Source organism: Morus notabilis, unplaced genomic scaffold (genome assembly GCF_000414095.1).
Source record: "Morus notabilis unplaced genomic scaffold, ASM41409v2 Scaffold994, whole genome shotgun sequence".
Taxonomy (NCBI): domain Eukaryota; kingdom Viridiplantae; phylum Streptophyta; class Magnoliopsida; order Rosales; family Moraceae; genus Morus; species Morus notabilis.
Genome location: NW_010358709.1, coordinates 16619 through 33251, shown reverse-complemented (window position 1 = coordinate 33251; position 16633 = coordinate 16619). Strand labels below are relative to the sequence as shown.

Sequence of the window (16633 nt, the reverse complement as noted above, 5' to 3'; positions counted from 1 at the left end):
AAAAAAAAAAAAAGAAAAGAGAGCTTGACAAATAAAAAGAGTCCTTTCAAAGAATCATTTTTGTACTACTGCCATTCCCGTGATCGAGATCTCAATTGTCTTCATCTTAACAACAAAATAAAAATATCAACTATAAACAAATTAAGTTCTAAAACTAATTATAATAGAACATAAATACGAAAGTAACTTTACATTACTATGCAATCATAGATCTAAGGGAGAAGACAAATGAATATGCAATTAAATGAGAGGATAAAATTTTCCCACATTTAATCACTATATATATATATGGGGGAAAGAGAGAAATAGGTCAAGACTTGAGATGAATTAAAATTAATAGGCTAATAATTTACATAAGTTAATAAATAGTCCAAATTATTATTTTTGTTTATAATTTGTCTGGTTATGAACCATAACTTGACAAGTTATTGTCCATAATTCACGATTTTTGTCCATAACTTGTCTGGCTATGAACCATAACTTGACAAGTTTATCTATAACTTATCTAGCTATGAACCATAACTTAACAAGTTATGGCCTATTAATTTCTATAACTAAAAATTAGCCTATATACTTTCTTAAACTTTTTATATTGGCCTATTTTCTACTATTCCGTATATATATTTATATTGAAAGGAAGATGTGAATAATGCCCATAATATCAATATTAGCAAGCGAAGTGAGCAGAGTGCTAGGGTTCTTATTAACCTTCTTTTATTTTCTCCTATTCTCCTTGTCTTTACTTGCGCTTTATAATATTTTCTTTTTTTGTGTGCGTTTATAAAACACGCCCCTCTTCTATTCTTTTGGTCAGAAAGCTCCCAAAACATTGTGGAAAAACAAAATCAAACAAATTAAAATCAACACAAGCATATAAATGAGATAAGGATTTAAATGGTTCAATAATGAAACTAAGAGAATAAATTCATTAATGATTTTAAAATTACACACTCAACAAACTATTTCAATCTTTTTGGTACTCAAAACTGCTTAAAACCTTTGTCTATCTTTTTTTCTTCTTTTTTTTTTTCTTCCTTTGCATTTTTCTCTTGTTTTTCTTAATTTAAATTTGCTCACATGTAGGCAGTCCTCATCTCCACTCTTCAAGTTTTAATTTAATCGGACACAGAAAGAACACATTTAAAGACTTCCGTTAAGCCACAACTTTAGCTGTAGCTCAAACTAAACAAAATTTAACAACTTGACTAATAAAAGAAATTTGAGTCGCATAGGAAAAAGTTCAATCAACATTGTGATTGTTTATCAGAAAATGGAGGCCACAACAAAGGACCAATGCGACTACCATACTTTTGCGTATTATTTACAGCTCTTTGCAAAGTTTTTCAGGTTAATCTTAACTGTTTGCTTTTATGCAAGCACAAATATATTTAGAGATTTTTTTTCCCTTTCTTAACTGTTTGCTTTTATGCAAGCACAAATATATTTAGAGATTTTTTTCCCTTAATGAAATAACGATAACCACATACTCTTTGATTTTTATTTTATTTTATCGAAAATCCTTTATTTATTTGGATTGAATAATATGTCTAAAGAGGACCCTTATTAATTAATTTAATATCACTATCGCTTTTAGACATGAATTGTCGACCAATCTAAGACATACAATTTCATTTTGTAAACCTCTTCATTTGCCTCCATAAAATATCTGCAAGGTGGGTTTGAAAATATGTCACAACAGAAAAAGAAACGTGCTAATGAATGAGATTAATGAGACTAAAACAAGTGTCATGGACAATCAATAAAAAATTAATCAATTTTTGGCTAAGTCATACATCAAAGATTGGGAAAGAAAACTGTTTTTTCAATTAAATTGGAAGAGATTACTTTGCGAGCACCGCTAATATTTATGACGAGCTTGATTTGTAACAATTAATCAATTATGTTTTAATCTTAGTAAATTGAGATTAATAGTAACCCAGCCGCATACCCAATATTGTATGAGCTTCGAGTACCATGGAGCAAATAATAAATTCATGTGGTATCCCAAGGCAAACAAAGTTAAAAAATTAAAAAGAGCAAAATAATAAAATAAAAATTAAGGCACTGAATATCGCCGTAATGCGCGGAAGATGATTGATGTGCTTCTTGCCCTTTTTCATGAAATTGTTAAAAGTAGAAGAAAAATTCAAAAGCTGCATTATTCAGCCTATCTTATCAAATGTATTTATTGAGAAAATATCGCTCTTTATAATTAGCTCTCCGCATGCTGAATTGCATATCAGACGAGTCTTTGTGGCCCACCAGTGTGATGGTTGCTTTATCATGCACTATTGATCTACTAAATCTTAGCAGAAAAATATGTAACAATGGATTTTTTTTTAAAAAATAATAATAATAATTTTGCAGTCATTTTATATTGAAAAAGATTATCTTTTGCAGCGCTCACCATACATCTCTTTCGCAACATGAGTTCTTGTTTAAGGATAGCAATTTTACCTGTCAATTTGTGACCCACGACACTAATGGGGTGGGTCAAACCCGATTAGCTTCGACGTTGATTTTCTATTTATGTGTTATTTATTTGTTGGTTGTTTATTTTTTGGATGTCAATTTATGTAATTTGTGATTCTTCTTTTTTTGTTTTTTTTATTGTAAATAGGTTAATGGGTAACCCGTGGATTCCGCAACCGCGAGCATACCTGCCCCGCCTCCCTGATGGGATAGGTGGTGGGGAAGGGTACGCTGCCCCCTAACCCGACCCCTTGTTATCCCATTCATATTAAAGCTGGTTCGTATATATGCAAGTTGCCAATGAAGATTGGTACGTAGCTAAGAGTTGGTTTTTACAGTCAGCGGGATTCAGACATTATCTTGTACCTAGGATGTTGATTTACGTTGCTTTTAAACCCAAGTTGACCAAATTGCACGTTAGATTTTTTGTTTCAAGAACATATAAAACACAATTCAACTAAAATATCTCTGGCAAACAGAAGTTACTGTTCATCCTATTAGCCACCGATTTTTTGTTATATAAATCACACATTATTATGTAACAAAGATACGTGTGTGAAATGTATATGTTCAAAACACAAAGCATCATGCTAGTATATGAAGTGCCTAAGCTAATAAATATTAGTTAGCTAACTGTTGGCAAATGAGAATTCAAAATATCCATAATCCATGGCCCAATCTTTTTTCAACAAAGCTTTAAATTTCTTTGTCCATATATTTTGAAAAAAACAATGGGACCCCATAAATCAAATTATTTTCATTTTTGTTTTCCCTGGAGAGCAGCAACATTGGAGTTACCGACACAAAAATAATTAATTCATACCCTTAATTTGAGTTCTATAAATTGGTATTGATTCTTTTCATTCTTCACCAACCACTACTAATTAGACTATTAAGAAATCAAAAGAGCTATGGAATCCATATCTCCTAAACGTTTCCTCAAATTCCTTTTCATTTTTGTCTGCATTGCTGCTTCCTTCACATACTCAACCTCAGCCGTTAGATCAGTCCGATCAGCAATACCCAAAACAAGCACGGACTTCATTAGGAGATCATGCAGAGAAACGACCTATCCAAGGCTTTGCTTCAGCTCTCTCTCAATCCACGCAAGCAAAATCCAAACGAGTCCTCAACTCTTGGCAGCCACGGCCCTCAACGTGACCCTCTCGTCGGCCAAAACGACATCAAACGTGATGCTGAAGCTGTCGTTGAGCCACGGGCTGAAGCCGAAGGAGGCTGCCGCCATGAAGGACTGCGTCGAGGAGCTGAGCGAGTCGGTCGATGAGCTCCGAAAGTCGATCGGAGAGATGAGTAGGCTCAAGAGCCGTAGTAGTTCTAAGCTCATGATAAACGACATTCAAACTTGGGTTAGTGCTGCCTTGACGGATGAGAATACTTGCTCGGATGGGTTCGGAGGAAAAGCCATGAATGGGAAGGTGAAGAGTGTTGTGAGAGTCCGGATTGTGAACGTTGCCCAATTGACTAGCAATGCTTTGGCCTTGATCAACAGATATGCCTTGATTAATGGTTAATTTTATTCCAATTTGTTTGGGATCAATATCTCAAAGTGTGGTTAAATTTTTTTTTTTTTTCAATTTTAGAGGTGAGTAATTTGGATTCTAGATCTTGTGGTGGAATTGAGTGTGAATTTATCGTTAGATCCCCCTAACCCGACCCCTTGTTATCCCATTCATATTAAAGCTGGTTCGTATATATGCAAGTTGCCAATGAAGATTGGTACGTAGCTAAGAGTTGGTTTTTACAGTCAGCGGGATTCAGACATTATCTTGTACCTAGGATGTTGATTTACGTTGCTTTTAAACCCAAGTTGACCAAATTGCACGTTAGATTTTTTGTTTCGAGAACATATAAAACACAATTCAATTAAAATATCTCTGGCTAACAGAAGTTACTGTTCATCCTAATAGCCACTGATTTTTTGTTAAAGATATGTGTGTGAAATGTATATGTTCAAAACACAAAGCATCATGCTAGTATATGAAGTGCCTAAGCTAATAAATATTAGTTAGCTAACTGTTGGCAAATGAGAATTCAAAATATCCATAATCCATGGCCCAATCTTTTTTCAACAAAGCTTTAAATTTCTTTGTCCATATATTTTGAAAAAAACAATGGGACCCCATAAATCAAATTATTTTCATTTTTGTTTTCCCTGGAGAGCAGCAACATTGGAGTTACCGACACAAAAATAATTAATTCATACCCTTAATTTGAGTTCTATAAATTGGTATTGATTCTTTTCATTCTTCACCAACCACTACTAATTAGACTATTAAGAAATCAAAAGAGCTATGGAATCCATATCTCCTAAACGTTTCCTCAAATTCCTTTTCATTTTTGTCTGCATTGCTGCTTCCTTCACATACTCAACCTCAGCCGTTAGATCAGTCCGATCAGCAATACCCAAAACAAGCACGGACTTCATTAGGAGATCATGCAGAGAAACGACCTATCCAAGGCTTTGCTTCAGCTCTCTCTCAATCCACGCAAGCAAAATCCAAACGAGTCCTCAACTCTTGGCAGCCACGGCCCTCAACGTGACCCTCTCGTCGGCCAAAACGACATCAAACGTGATGCTGAAGCTGTCGTTGAGCCACGGGCTGAAGCCGAAGGAGGCTGCCGCCATGAAGGACTGCGTCGAGGAGCTGAGCGAGTCGGTCGATGAGCTCCGAAAGTCGATCGGAGAGATGAGTAGGCTCAAGAGCCGTAGTAGTTCTAAGCTCATGATAAACGACATTCAAACTTGGGTTAGTGCTGCCTTGACGGATGAGAATACTTGCTCGGATGGGTTCGGAGGAAAAGCCATGAATGGGAAGGTGAAGAGTGTTGTGAGAGTCCGGATTGTGAACGTTGCCCAATTGACTAGCAATGCTTTGGCCTTGATCAACAGATATGCCTTGATTAATGGTTAATTTTATTCCAATTTGTTTGGGATCAATATCTCAAAGTGTGGTTAAATTTTTTTTTTTTTTCAATTTTAGAGGTGAGTAATTTGGATTCTAGATCTTGTGGTGGAATTGAGTGTGAATTTATCGTTAGATATGCTTACAATCACTTAAAATGTGGTCGGTATGTAATATATATATATATATTATATGTGTATGTATATACTAAAAGCCACTAGTATTGATATATATTAGTGGTTGGCAATCTGGTATGTGTGGATTCATGTAAAAGTGAATGTATGCTTTGTTAGAGTGAATTTACCTGAATTTCTAGATGGTAATGTATTAATGTTCGTTTATCGAGAACCAAATATATGTGATTTGTTCTGGTCAATTTTTAGCTCAACTTGGGGAACATGAGGGAGACAAGTTAGTTGTCACATGTACGTCTCAGGGGCATTTTCTAATCTCTTTCACAGCAAAAATAAGGTGTATGCATCAAAGTAAAATTAATTTAAAAAAAAGAAATGGAAAGTACCAAATCCTGTATGAATAATTTTCTTGTCCTTGTTATAACTAAAAGGATTTAAGTCCATAAATCATCCTTTGAGGTTTACTTTTAATCTCAATTTTGTTCCTGACTTTAAAAATGTTTTACAATTAGTTCTTGAGGTTGTACTTTATTTTAATTTCGGTTCTTCTATTAACTAAGCGTTAAATATTTAACAAAATATGTATAAATTAGAGACCAAAACTGGGAACAACTAAAATTTAGAAACTATCGGTGTGATTTAACATTTATTTTTTTATTTTGATTTATTTCCTAAACTTTAGATGTTTTTAATTTTGGTCTTTAATTTCAACATATTTTTTCAAATATCTAACACCTAACTAACATATTGACAGAAACTAAAACAAAATAAAATCTCATAAATCAATTGTGAGATATTTTGAAAGTCAAAGACTAAAGTATGATTGAAAATAAACTTCAGATACCATTTATGAGATTAACTCTAACTAAAATAAAGAGAAAAATATAAAACTAACCGTTATTTTTTATCATCATATAAATTATGCCATTAAAAAATATTCACGTAGAATAAGAAACGTATAGAATACGAATAATATCCTTCTAGTAAAAAATATATTCCGGTATAATATGAACGATATGATTCTATAGAATATTGATGACATAAATGAAAAACTTAAATTGATGGCATAAATAACATAGTATTATCTATTTTATGGTATTCTTTGAAAATTTTCTAAAATAAAAGCACCCGGGTTGAGCTAATGTGCTCGGCTCATTGAATAAATTGGGCTCCATGCAAGTTTTTGTTTCATGTGGCCTAGCCCAGATAAAAATAGGGTGGGCGACTTTTAAAAAAAGGAGACAAATACTTATTGAATTTTAGATTTTTACCTTTTGCATTTAATTAATACTCTTTAATTAAAGAATTATATTAATTAAACGGTATTAATTAAAAATAAAAGGTAAAAATATTAAAATAATGCATTCAAAATGTGAGTTCATTATTTTTTTCTAAACTTTTTGATAAGGGAAAAATAGGTAAATCTCATATTTATCCCATGATCAAACTTTGTAAATCTTGGATTTATCTGTTATTTGATAAATTCAAAACTTACCTCATAATCTCATATTTACTCCAAGATCAGATTTCGTAAATGGGGATTTATCGGATTTATTCCCTCGAAAACCTAAGCTAAATACATTTTTTTAACAATATTCACTAATTTTAATATTTACATTATATTAACTACGGTTATAGTTAATAATCTTATTTTTATCCTTACAAATGTTTTTTAGAATTAAATATTTATTATTCATTAACAATTGTAGTAAATATGCTATTTACTACTACAAAAATTTTCAAAACTAAGATATTCGGTATAATTTCTCTCTACTAATTATCAAACATGACTTTAACTTGTTTTTTAGTTTTATGTCCTCGGTTTGTCTCTCTTAAAATCATTCCCCTCTTAAGTTGATTCTAATGGAAAAAAGCATTCTCCCAAAAGAAAAAGTGATGAATCCAAGAATGTTCAAATAAGAGGGGCATAAATATCGTTGATGCTTTCTACTAGAGGAATATTGCCCTCTGGTTCTCCCCTTTATATATATAGGGTGTTCAAATCCGTAGAAAAGGTCCAAACCTACGTATCCATAACATATCTCAAGAAATATGGCATCATCTCTAAGGGGATAAATTCCCATTACTCATAAAAAAAAATCCTATTAAGTTGGGTCTACCTACCCATTTAGTGAGACTCACTTTATGTGGATAGCGGAGTTTTAACCTTATAAAGATAAATATGATTGTTCAAATTGAATTTGGATTTTGGGGAATTGAGCCAACTTGACAGTTTAAATATCAGAGTGTGAAAATCCAAAAACCAATTATCTAAAGAACTGACCTTCAGAGCTTATAATGACATACATATTGGCCGTGTTTGAAATTGATCCCATTTTTATTTTTCACGTTTTTCAAGAAAGAAAAAATGAAAACGTTTTCAAAACGACATTTGGCGCAATAAACAAAAAACGGAAATGAAAACGATTTTTTGGTTTAGTGTAAAATGAGAAAGAAATGAAAAATGACTTTTAGTCGTTTTTTATTTTTTGTTTTCGTTTTCTCCTCTCTCGAGCAGAGAGAGAGACATTAATGAGTTTTTTTTACACTAAAAATAATCTCTTGATAAAACTATCAAACGACTTTTCAAAAATAATTTCTGTCTGAGATTGAAAACGTTTTCATTTTCATTTTCATACACAAATCAAAATCATTTTGAAATGAATTCTAAACGCGCCAATTAGTTTTAAACCAATCCAATATTAAATTGCTTATGTGTTTGGTATGATTGTTCGAGAGGTGTATACTGGATTGAGTCTATTGTTTGATCCCAAAGTTCAACATGAAACTTGAAAAGTGAAGCTCCTCCTTCCAGCTATAGATTGCCAAATCCCTTTGTTTCTTGATCAAAATTGAAATAAGTCGTTTTAAGTCATTAAAAACTATTGAAAGACGAATACATTTATTATTAGATTTCTTAATTTCCATTCAGAATCTATCGGCTCAGTCATTACAGAAGTTACAAGTCTTTAAAACATTTACCAAGCAATTAAAAAAAAAAAAAAGTGCTACTACTCTTATCCTTTTTTTTTGAAATATTTAATTTTGAGGGGACGGATTTGGCTTAGTAGTAACATCATAAAGTCTCAATCCTTTTATTTGATTGAAAATATTCATCAATCCATGCATGTTCTCGTCCCGTGACTTGCTACTTTATGCATGATGTCTTTTTCTTCCATGTCTATCACTATCATACTCGACGTTTTTATAGTTCTTGCACATCACAAGTAGAAATTTGTCCTCTACTTTAAGATTAAAAGTTACAAATTTATATGATAATGTAACACATTTGCAGGATCGTACGGCTGTCAGACTTGAGATCATACGTAAGATTTTTACCCTTTCTAAAAAAAATTTAGTACGTACATGCAATTGAATGCATAATACTGTAGACATCGATCATGTATGTTGAGTGATCTTTTGTTATAAAGTTACAGAGTACACTTTCTTTTACAAGGATTTATCCAATTCTCAATAAATAAATCAGTGTTCTTCTTGTCCCAATATCTGGGAACTACAGAATTACTGTTCCTGATCAATCTTCAAAAACTTTTAGAGGTCTTGTGCTTTGTAACTGTTAAAAAAACTGAAAACGACACTGAAAATTGTCCTTTAAGAACAAGGACGTAAAAGAGAAAAAAGGACTTTTTTCACTGTTTATAGATATTTTCTATATGGATTTGCTTATGCTTTGTTTGAAAGGGATAGGGCACATGCAATTTGACGTCTTTAGCATTATTGAGAAGGTCGATTGACGGCGTCTACTCTTTCCTTGCCTGCCTCCCCCCCCCCCCCCCCCCCCCCCCCCCTTTTTTTTTCTTTTTTCTGCTGCTAAATGACGGCATCTACTCTTATACGTCTTTAGAAGTATCCTGGAATTCTTTTGAAAAGGAAAGGAACGTATGACTCATTAATTAATATTTAATTTTTGTACACTTTTCTTATTAAAATTATTATTTCCGGTTTTAGTTACATAACTAGCCAAAAATCTGTGCGTTGCTGTAGAACAAAATACAATTGTATTACACAAAAAGTTGAGAATTTTTATAGTATAAGATTAGTGAGGATTAGTTTATATATACATATAGATGTATCTATATAATATTTTAATTACAAGTTTCTTATAATGTATTATAGCTTTTATTTTACTTTTTTTTTGTTCTAACTGCAAAATACAAATTTTTAAAAAAAAATAATAATAATTAAGGAAGTTGAAAATCTTTAATTACATGTAGTGTAAATCAAAGTATTTAGAAGTAGTTATATTACTTAATTTTTAAGCGTTTTCTGAGTGGATTTGTTACTTTTAGTTCAAAATTGAAATAATAAAAGATTGTTAAGATATGTATTCAAAATAATAAATGTTGATTTATATTAATAATTGATATAAATTAGTAAATATAAAAACAAATAAAGAAATAAAAAAGTGAGGATAAAAGTGTACAATCAGATTATAAAGTAAAAAAAGAACCAAAAATCTTTGCGCAGGTAAAGGAGAAGAAAGGGCAAAAAAAGAAAAAAAAAGGAAAAAAAAAAAAAAAAAAAAAAAAAAAAAAAAGATAAACTCCACAATTCAAATTAAAGAGCAAAACAGATATTCCAGTGTACCATGTACAGTAAACCATGCATATTCTATAATAATGATCTAAACAGTAAATCGGCGGCGAGTTTTCATTAACAGTCCATTATGCATTGGATCCAGTACTATTTCTAACGTTACGAACTCAATATCATGCATTTATTAGCAGTTTGACTAGTTTGTCTGTACATACATATATATATATATATATATATGTGTATGGAAGGTGCACAATCTAGACAAAGGTTCTAATTAAGATATATCAAATTGGACACAATCTCCTAATTAGACACACAACTTGAGAGATCAATTACTTATATTTTCTTTTGTCCACCAAAATATCTATCGTACGTCTCTTCAGCCTCTATTAAAAGTTTAGTTTAAGGGAAAAGCTTCTATTTAATTATATATGTACTCTATTTATCTCCAGTGTATCGGTCGCAATCTAAGTATAATTATTTACAATATAGGTCATATTTATTAGAAGCTCATTTAGTTCGCTGATTTGAATTTTTAATTCGAGTTAAGATATGACTATATGTGAGTTTTTTATTATAGTAAAAAAGTTAGATGTGACTGTTTGTGAGAGTTTTTTTACTGTAACAAAACTCGAATTGGTGAAATGAACGAGACTTATATTTCTGATGTAGTCTAGCTGTAAGTGTCTGTAACTGTGCTTGGACATGTACAATTGTCTGACTCAAAAAGAGTGTTTTATGTAATTCTTGTGTGTCCCTATCGTAACACGAGTTGTATGAGGGAGTGGTAGGGTTTACGATCAACAAGTCGCAACTTGCATTAATATGTATTTACTCAAGTTGCGATAGCTAGATAGTAGCTACTAATTAGAAGTTGCTAGAACACCAATTAAGCAAGCAATTTGCATGCATCAATCATTGATCAAGTTGGGTACCCCGAATTGACAAAATTGTCTTGTTGACATGTACACAAACAATGTTAATAGGGACGTCAAAGTTTGTCGCCGGCCAAATACAGGAGTTTGAGAGGATATGTGTGTGTGTGTATATATACACACACACGTTCCCTTTTCGATTTTTTTAGGGTTTTGAATTTAGAATCAATCCAATACCATTGGAGCTTTGTAGTAGAAATTATTGTTAAATTACGTTTGCAATTACTCCTCGATATATGTATATGATCATGCTAATTACTATACATATAAGTACAGATGTAAAAGCATCACACTTTTCTATTGATACACATATTCGGAAAAAATAAACAGAACTTCAGTGCATCATAGAATACTTTTTGTCAAAATGGGAACACTAATATTAGCTCACCGCCAATAGCTTGAGGAATTGATAAATAAACAATTTTCATGCATTCGGTTATGAAAAAAGAAAAAGCATTTGCATGCATTATTGTATTTTTAGATGAAGCAAACTTATAATCCTAATCCCAATTCGCCTTTGCTTCCTTTATTAGGACGGTGAAGGATGTGGGCACATCCATTTGGCGCCACCTTCTCCAAGCCCGCCATGTCCCATCCTATCATATAATAATTAATTAATAATTCTGAATCAAATAAACAATACACTTAAATTACGAGTGTTGAATATCTAAATTATGCACGAGCACATTTGCAATTGGGAATTGTGGATTATGGGGACTAACATGATTCACGTGGTAACAATATCGGTGATAATTACCCCTACCATATACATATATTATACCAAAAAATTTACCATACTATATACACGAGATAAAAAGTTATGGCTTACATCAATTTATCGCCTCTGTTATATTACCTTCCGAAATATATATTTTTCCACGGTTTAATCCTCCGAGTAAGTTGAATTATAGACAAGATAATTTCTAGGAACATTTCTAACAATAATTGAGCAATCATTAGAGTGTGGGTTAAATAAAATGAATATTCAAAGTAGTAGAACCGTGTAGGATACAATGTATGTAATCCAACTTAAAGGGTCACCGTGGCCTTCCAAATACTAAGTGTATATATATCCATATTACTCTTGTTGAGATAAGAACACATGTATATAAATATCAATATATTTCAAATTGGACCCCACTTCCACATAATCTAGAGACCCCATAGATTTTCATCATTTAGACCCCAAAGACGACCCAAATAATATTAGATTTTTTTAAATTTCTTCCGTACGTGCTCTATAAATTGGCATTCCTTCTCTCCTTCTACTATCATCACTTCTACAAGCTCAAAAAATTGAGATAAGAAAGAAAGAGAGAAACATGGAATATTCTTCATCTTCTAAACACATGGCCACTTTCCTTCTCATGGTAATTTGCAGTACTTCTCACCTCATATACTCAACCTCAGCTTCTAGAAACCCCGTATCCAAAACCAACACCGAGTTCATTAGAACGTCATGCGTCTCCACAACCTATCCAAAACTCTGCTTTAGCTCTCTCTCAACTCACGCAAGCACAATCCAATCGAGCCCTCAACTTCTGGCCATCACCTCCCTCAGCGTGACCCTTTCTTCGGCCAAAACGACGTCCGCCGAGATGACGAGGCTGTCGCTGAGCCACGGCCTGAAGCCGCGAGAGGTTGACGCCATGAAGGACTGTATTGAGGAGCTGCGTGACTCCGTGGATGAGCTACGTAAGTCCATGGGAGAGATGAGTCAACTCGTCAAGGGAAAGTCCGGTTTCAAGCTCATGATAAACGACATACAAACTTGGGTTAGTGCTGCGTTGACGGATGAGAATACGTGCACTGATGGGTTCGAAGAGAAACCTATGAACGGGAACTTGAAGACTGCTGTGAGGGGCCAGGTTGTGAATGTTGCCCAATTGACTAGCAATGCCTTGGCTTTGATCAACAGATATGGCTTGATTCATGGTTAACTTTTTTTGGTTCTCGTCCCAAAAGCGTGGTTAAATATTATGACAAAAAAATATATTAATGAACATCACTGGTGTTACGCATTACAACTAATATAAGACTCAGTTGCGAGATCCATTTTTTATTAGTAAGTGATGCTCCACCGGTTTCAAATATTATTTTTTTTCCGTGTGATTGTACGTTTACTGTTCTGAGTGAAAACATATAATATGCATATGTCTAGCTAGGTTGTGATGGATTGATATTGTAATTTGTATGTCATTGCGATACATAGGTAGTCACATACAAAGTGTGTGACTCTTTAATTAAGATATAAATGATTGAATATGTATTTATAGAATATATGGTACTAAACCTGTGCTCTATTTTTATTTCTTCCATCAAATGTGAAGCGGAAGCTATAATTGATTGGTGCAATATTATTGGTCACATATGTGCATGTATATATGTAAGTATTTACACTGTTAAGATTTGAGTTGACTATGACATGAATATGATTAATTTTTGGGAGAAGAGAAGAAATGTAACATATAACTTGAGAGGAAGCGACAAACAAGTCATGACTACTCGTTTAATGCAAGAATACGCGGGCGGGTGTGTTAAAAAAAGGAACACAAACCAGATTAGAAAACCTTTTTTTTTTTTTTTTTTTTTTTTTGGGGGGGGTGGGGTCTTAAAGAAAAATGCAATAAACAAACAAATTGAAAAGGCAATGAAAGTAGTGTTTTTTTTTAATCCATTATCTTGAAAATTAAAATCTCTTTATAATAAGTTCCACATAATCTAACATCCATAGCTAGACATGTGCTTATATTGTGCTTACATTTTTTTGGTAGATAAGCCTTCTAACTCACACATGTTACACCCATCAAGATTTGACTCTGGTCACACACCCACACTGACCCACACATCCAATCGTTTGAGTTAACCTCAAGTAGCCTCACGACCCATCAAATTTTTTATTATTGTTATATTTTATTTTTTTTTTTTTTTTTTTTTTTTTTTTTTTTTTTTTTTTTTTTTCACCCGAAGGATGCATTAATGTTCACTAAGACCCATTTATTTTGTCAATTTGAGTTTTATTACAGTAAAAAATTCTCAGAAACACACATTTAATTTTTTTATTACAGTAAAAAACTCTCATATAAAATCACATCTCAACTCAAATTAACAAACTAAACGAGACCTAATATGCTTGCTTAATTTTATAATTCTTCTACTTGTATGGTCTAGCATAGAATTATTCAGTACTTTACTCTGGTGCGTGGGACATGATATAAATTGGAAGACAGAAAAAGCGAACTTCACTCACCCCAATTGAATAGATTGGACCACTGAAGACAACAGAAAGCCACGGGTCGAAAAGAAGTTGCACATGCATGTTGCAGCGTCCAACTATAATTTTCTAAAGCCATATACATCACTACTCCTAAGTTAAAAGAAGTTGCTTCTTCTCTTTCTTTTTTTTTTTTTTTTTTTGTCCTTTTGTCAAAGTTCATCACTAAAACAATTTCAAAAATATATCTATGCATTTAAAACTCACTTTAAAATAATTTTATTTTTTTGTATAAAAATAAAAATGAAAATATTTTTAATCTCAGACAGAAATCTTTTTTAAAAATACGTTTAGTAATTTTATTAAGAGATTATTTTCAATATAAAAAATATATTAATGTCTCTCTTTCTCTCTATACTCGAGAGAGGAGAAAGCCGAAATAAAAAATGAAAAACGACTAAAAGTCATTTTTCATTTTTCTCATATTTTACACTAAATCAAAAAATCATTTTCATTTCTATTTTTTGTCTTTAATTGTGCTAAACGTCATTTCTTTTCCGTTTTCATTTTTTTTTTTCTCAAAAAACGTAAAAAATAAAAACAAAACCAACTCTAAACATGGACGGTATGTTTGTAGAGCTATTTTCTTAGGGCTATATAAACTAAATATAAACTAAATAATGCAAACATATGAGTGTCTAACCAGAGCTTCACACACCATTTTGCGTATCTTGCAGTACTTACATTATAAAATTTACATTATAAAATGCGAACTCTTTTAAGTAGTAATGGATGCAAATTGTACGTCGAAGGTGACTATTAGTAGGTATCACTCTAGCTTGAGCCTACCTATTGAGCTAGATAATTAATTAAATTCAAGAGACTAAAGTATATTTCTCTTGGTTCATCTCCGCTATAGTAATATTCAATTAAGGCGAGTTCATGACTACTCGTTTAATGCAAGAATACGCGGGCGGGTGTGTTAAAAAAAGGAACACAAACCAGATTAGAAAAGGATAAGAACACTTTTTTTTTTTTTTGGGGTGGGTCTTAAAGAAAAATGCAATAAACAAACAAATTGAAAAGGCAATGGCAGTAGTGTTCTTTTTTAATCCATTATCTTGAAAATTAAAATCTCTTTATAATAAGTTTCACATAATCTAATATCCATAGCTAGACATGTGCTTATATTGTGCTTACATTTTTTTGGTAGATAAGCCTTCTAACTCACACATGTTACACCCATCAAGATTTGACTCTGGTCACACACCCACACTGACCCACACATCCAATCGTTTGAGTTAACCTCAAGTAGCCTCACGACATTATGTATTGATATTAAATTTTACTGTTAGATTTCTCTTGGTTCATCTCCGCTATAGTAATATTCAATTAAGGCGAGTATCAAAAACTTGTACTGGCGATAATCTTGCGCCAAAAAAAATAATAATAATTAAAGGATTTTCTCAGGTAGATCTCTCTATTGATATTACCAACTTTTGACCGTTATATCTGATCAAAATCACATTAAATTAAAAAAATATGTACAACAAATAATTTTTTTATACAAATTTAACGGCTGAAAATAGAGAACTACCAGTAGTTCAATTTTTCTTATCTTACCAGAAAACTCCCAATAATTATATAAATTTCTAGATTGTCAAACATGCATGTGATATTGCACAATTTTTGATTTTAAATTTTTTTTTTTTTTTTTTTTTTTTTTTTTTTTTTTTTTTTCACCTCAAGAACACTAAGACCCCGTTCATTTTGTCGATTTGAGTTTTATTACAGTAAAAAATTCTCAAAAACACACATTTAATTTTTTTGCTACAGTAAAAAACTCTTATATAAAATCACATCTCAACTCGAATTAAAAACTCAAATTAACAAACTAAACGAGACCTAATAAGCTTGCTTAATTTTATAATTCTTCTACTTGTATGGTCTAGCATAGAATTATTCAGTACTTTACTCTGGTGTGTGGGACATGATATAAATTGGAAGACAGAAAAAGCGAACTTCACTCACCCCAATTGAATAGATTGGACCACTGAAGACAACAGAAAGCCACGGGTCGAAAAGAAGTTGCACATGCATGTTGCAGCGTCCAACTATAATTTTCTAAAGCCATATACATCACTACTCCTAAGTTAAAAAGAAGTTGCTTCTTCTCGTTCTTGTTTTTTTTTTTTTTGTCCTTTTGTCAAACTTCATCACTAAAACAATTTCAAAAATATATCTATGCATTTAAAACTCGTTTTAAAATAATTTTATTTTTTATATAAAAATAGAAATGAAAATATTTTTAATTTCAGACAGAAATTATTTTTAAAAATGCGTTTAGTAATTTTATTAAGAGATTATTTTCAGTATAAAAAATATATTAATGTTTCT

The 16633-nt window shown here is 31.9% G+C and overlaps 3 protein-coding genes across 3 annotated transcripts; all 3 read left to right on the top strand.

Moving 5' to 3' along the window:
* Nucleotides 1–3357: 3357 nt before the first annotated feature.
* On the top strand, nt 3358–4097 carry LOC112090609 (pectinesterase inhibitor 11-like). Its single transcript, XM_024162295.1, has one exon. The coding sequence runs from the start codon at nt 3384–3386 to the stop codon at nt 4002–4004; it is 621 nt and encodes a 206-aa protein (XP_024018063.1). The 5' UTR covers nt 3358–3383; the 3' UTR covers nt 4005–4097.
* A 661-nt stretch (nt 4098–4758) lies between these two features.
* Nucleotides 4759–5727, top strand: LOC112090608 (pectinesterase inhibitor 11-like). The gene has a single exon (XM_024162294.1). It carries the CDS (start codon nt 4785–4787, stop codon nt 5403–5405), a length of 621 nt encoding a protein of 206 aa, XP_024018062.1. The 5' UTR covers nt 4759–4784; the 3' UTR covers nt 5406–5727.
* A 6551-nt stretch (nt 5728–12278) lies between these two features.
* On the top strand, nt 12279–13389 carry LOC21384740 (21 kDa protein). Its single transcript, XM_010092998.2, has one exon. The coding sequence runs from the start codon at nt 12345–12347 to the stop codon at nt 12960–12962; it is 618 nt and encodes a 205-aa protein (XP_010091300.1). The 5' UTR covers nt 12279–12344; the 3' UTR covers nt 12963–13389.
* Nucleotides 13390–16633: the final 3244 nt, after the last annotated feature.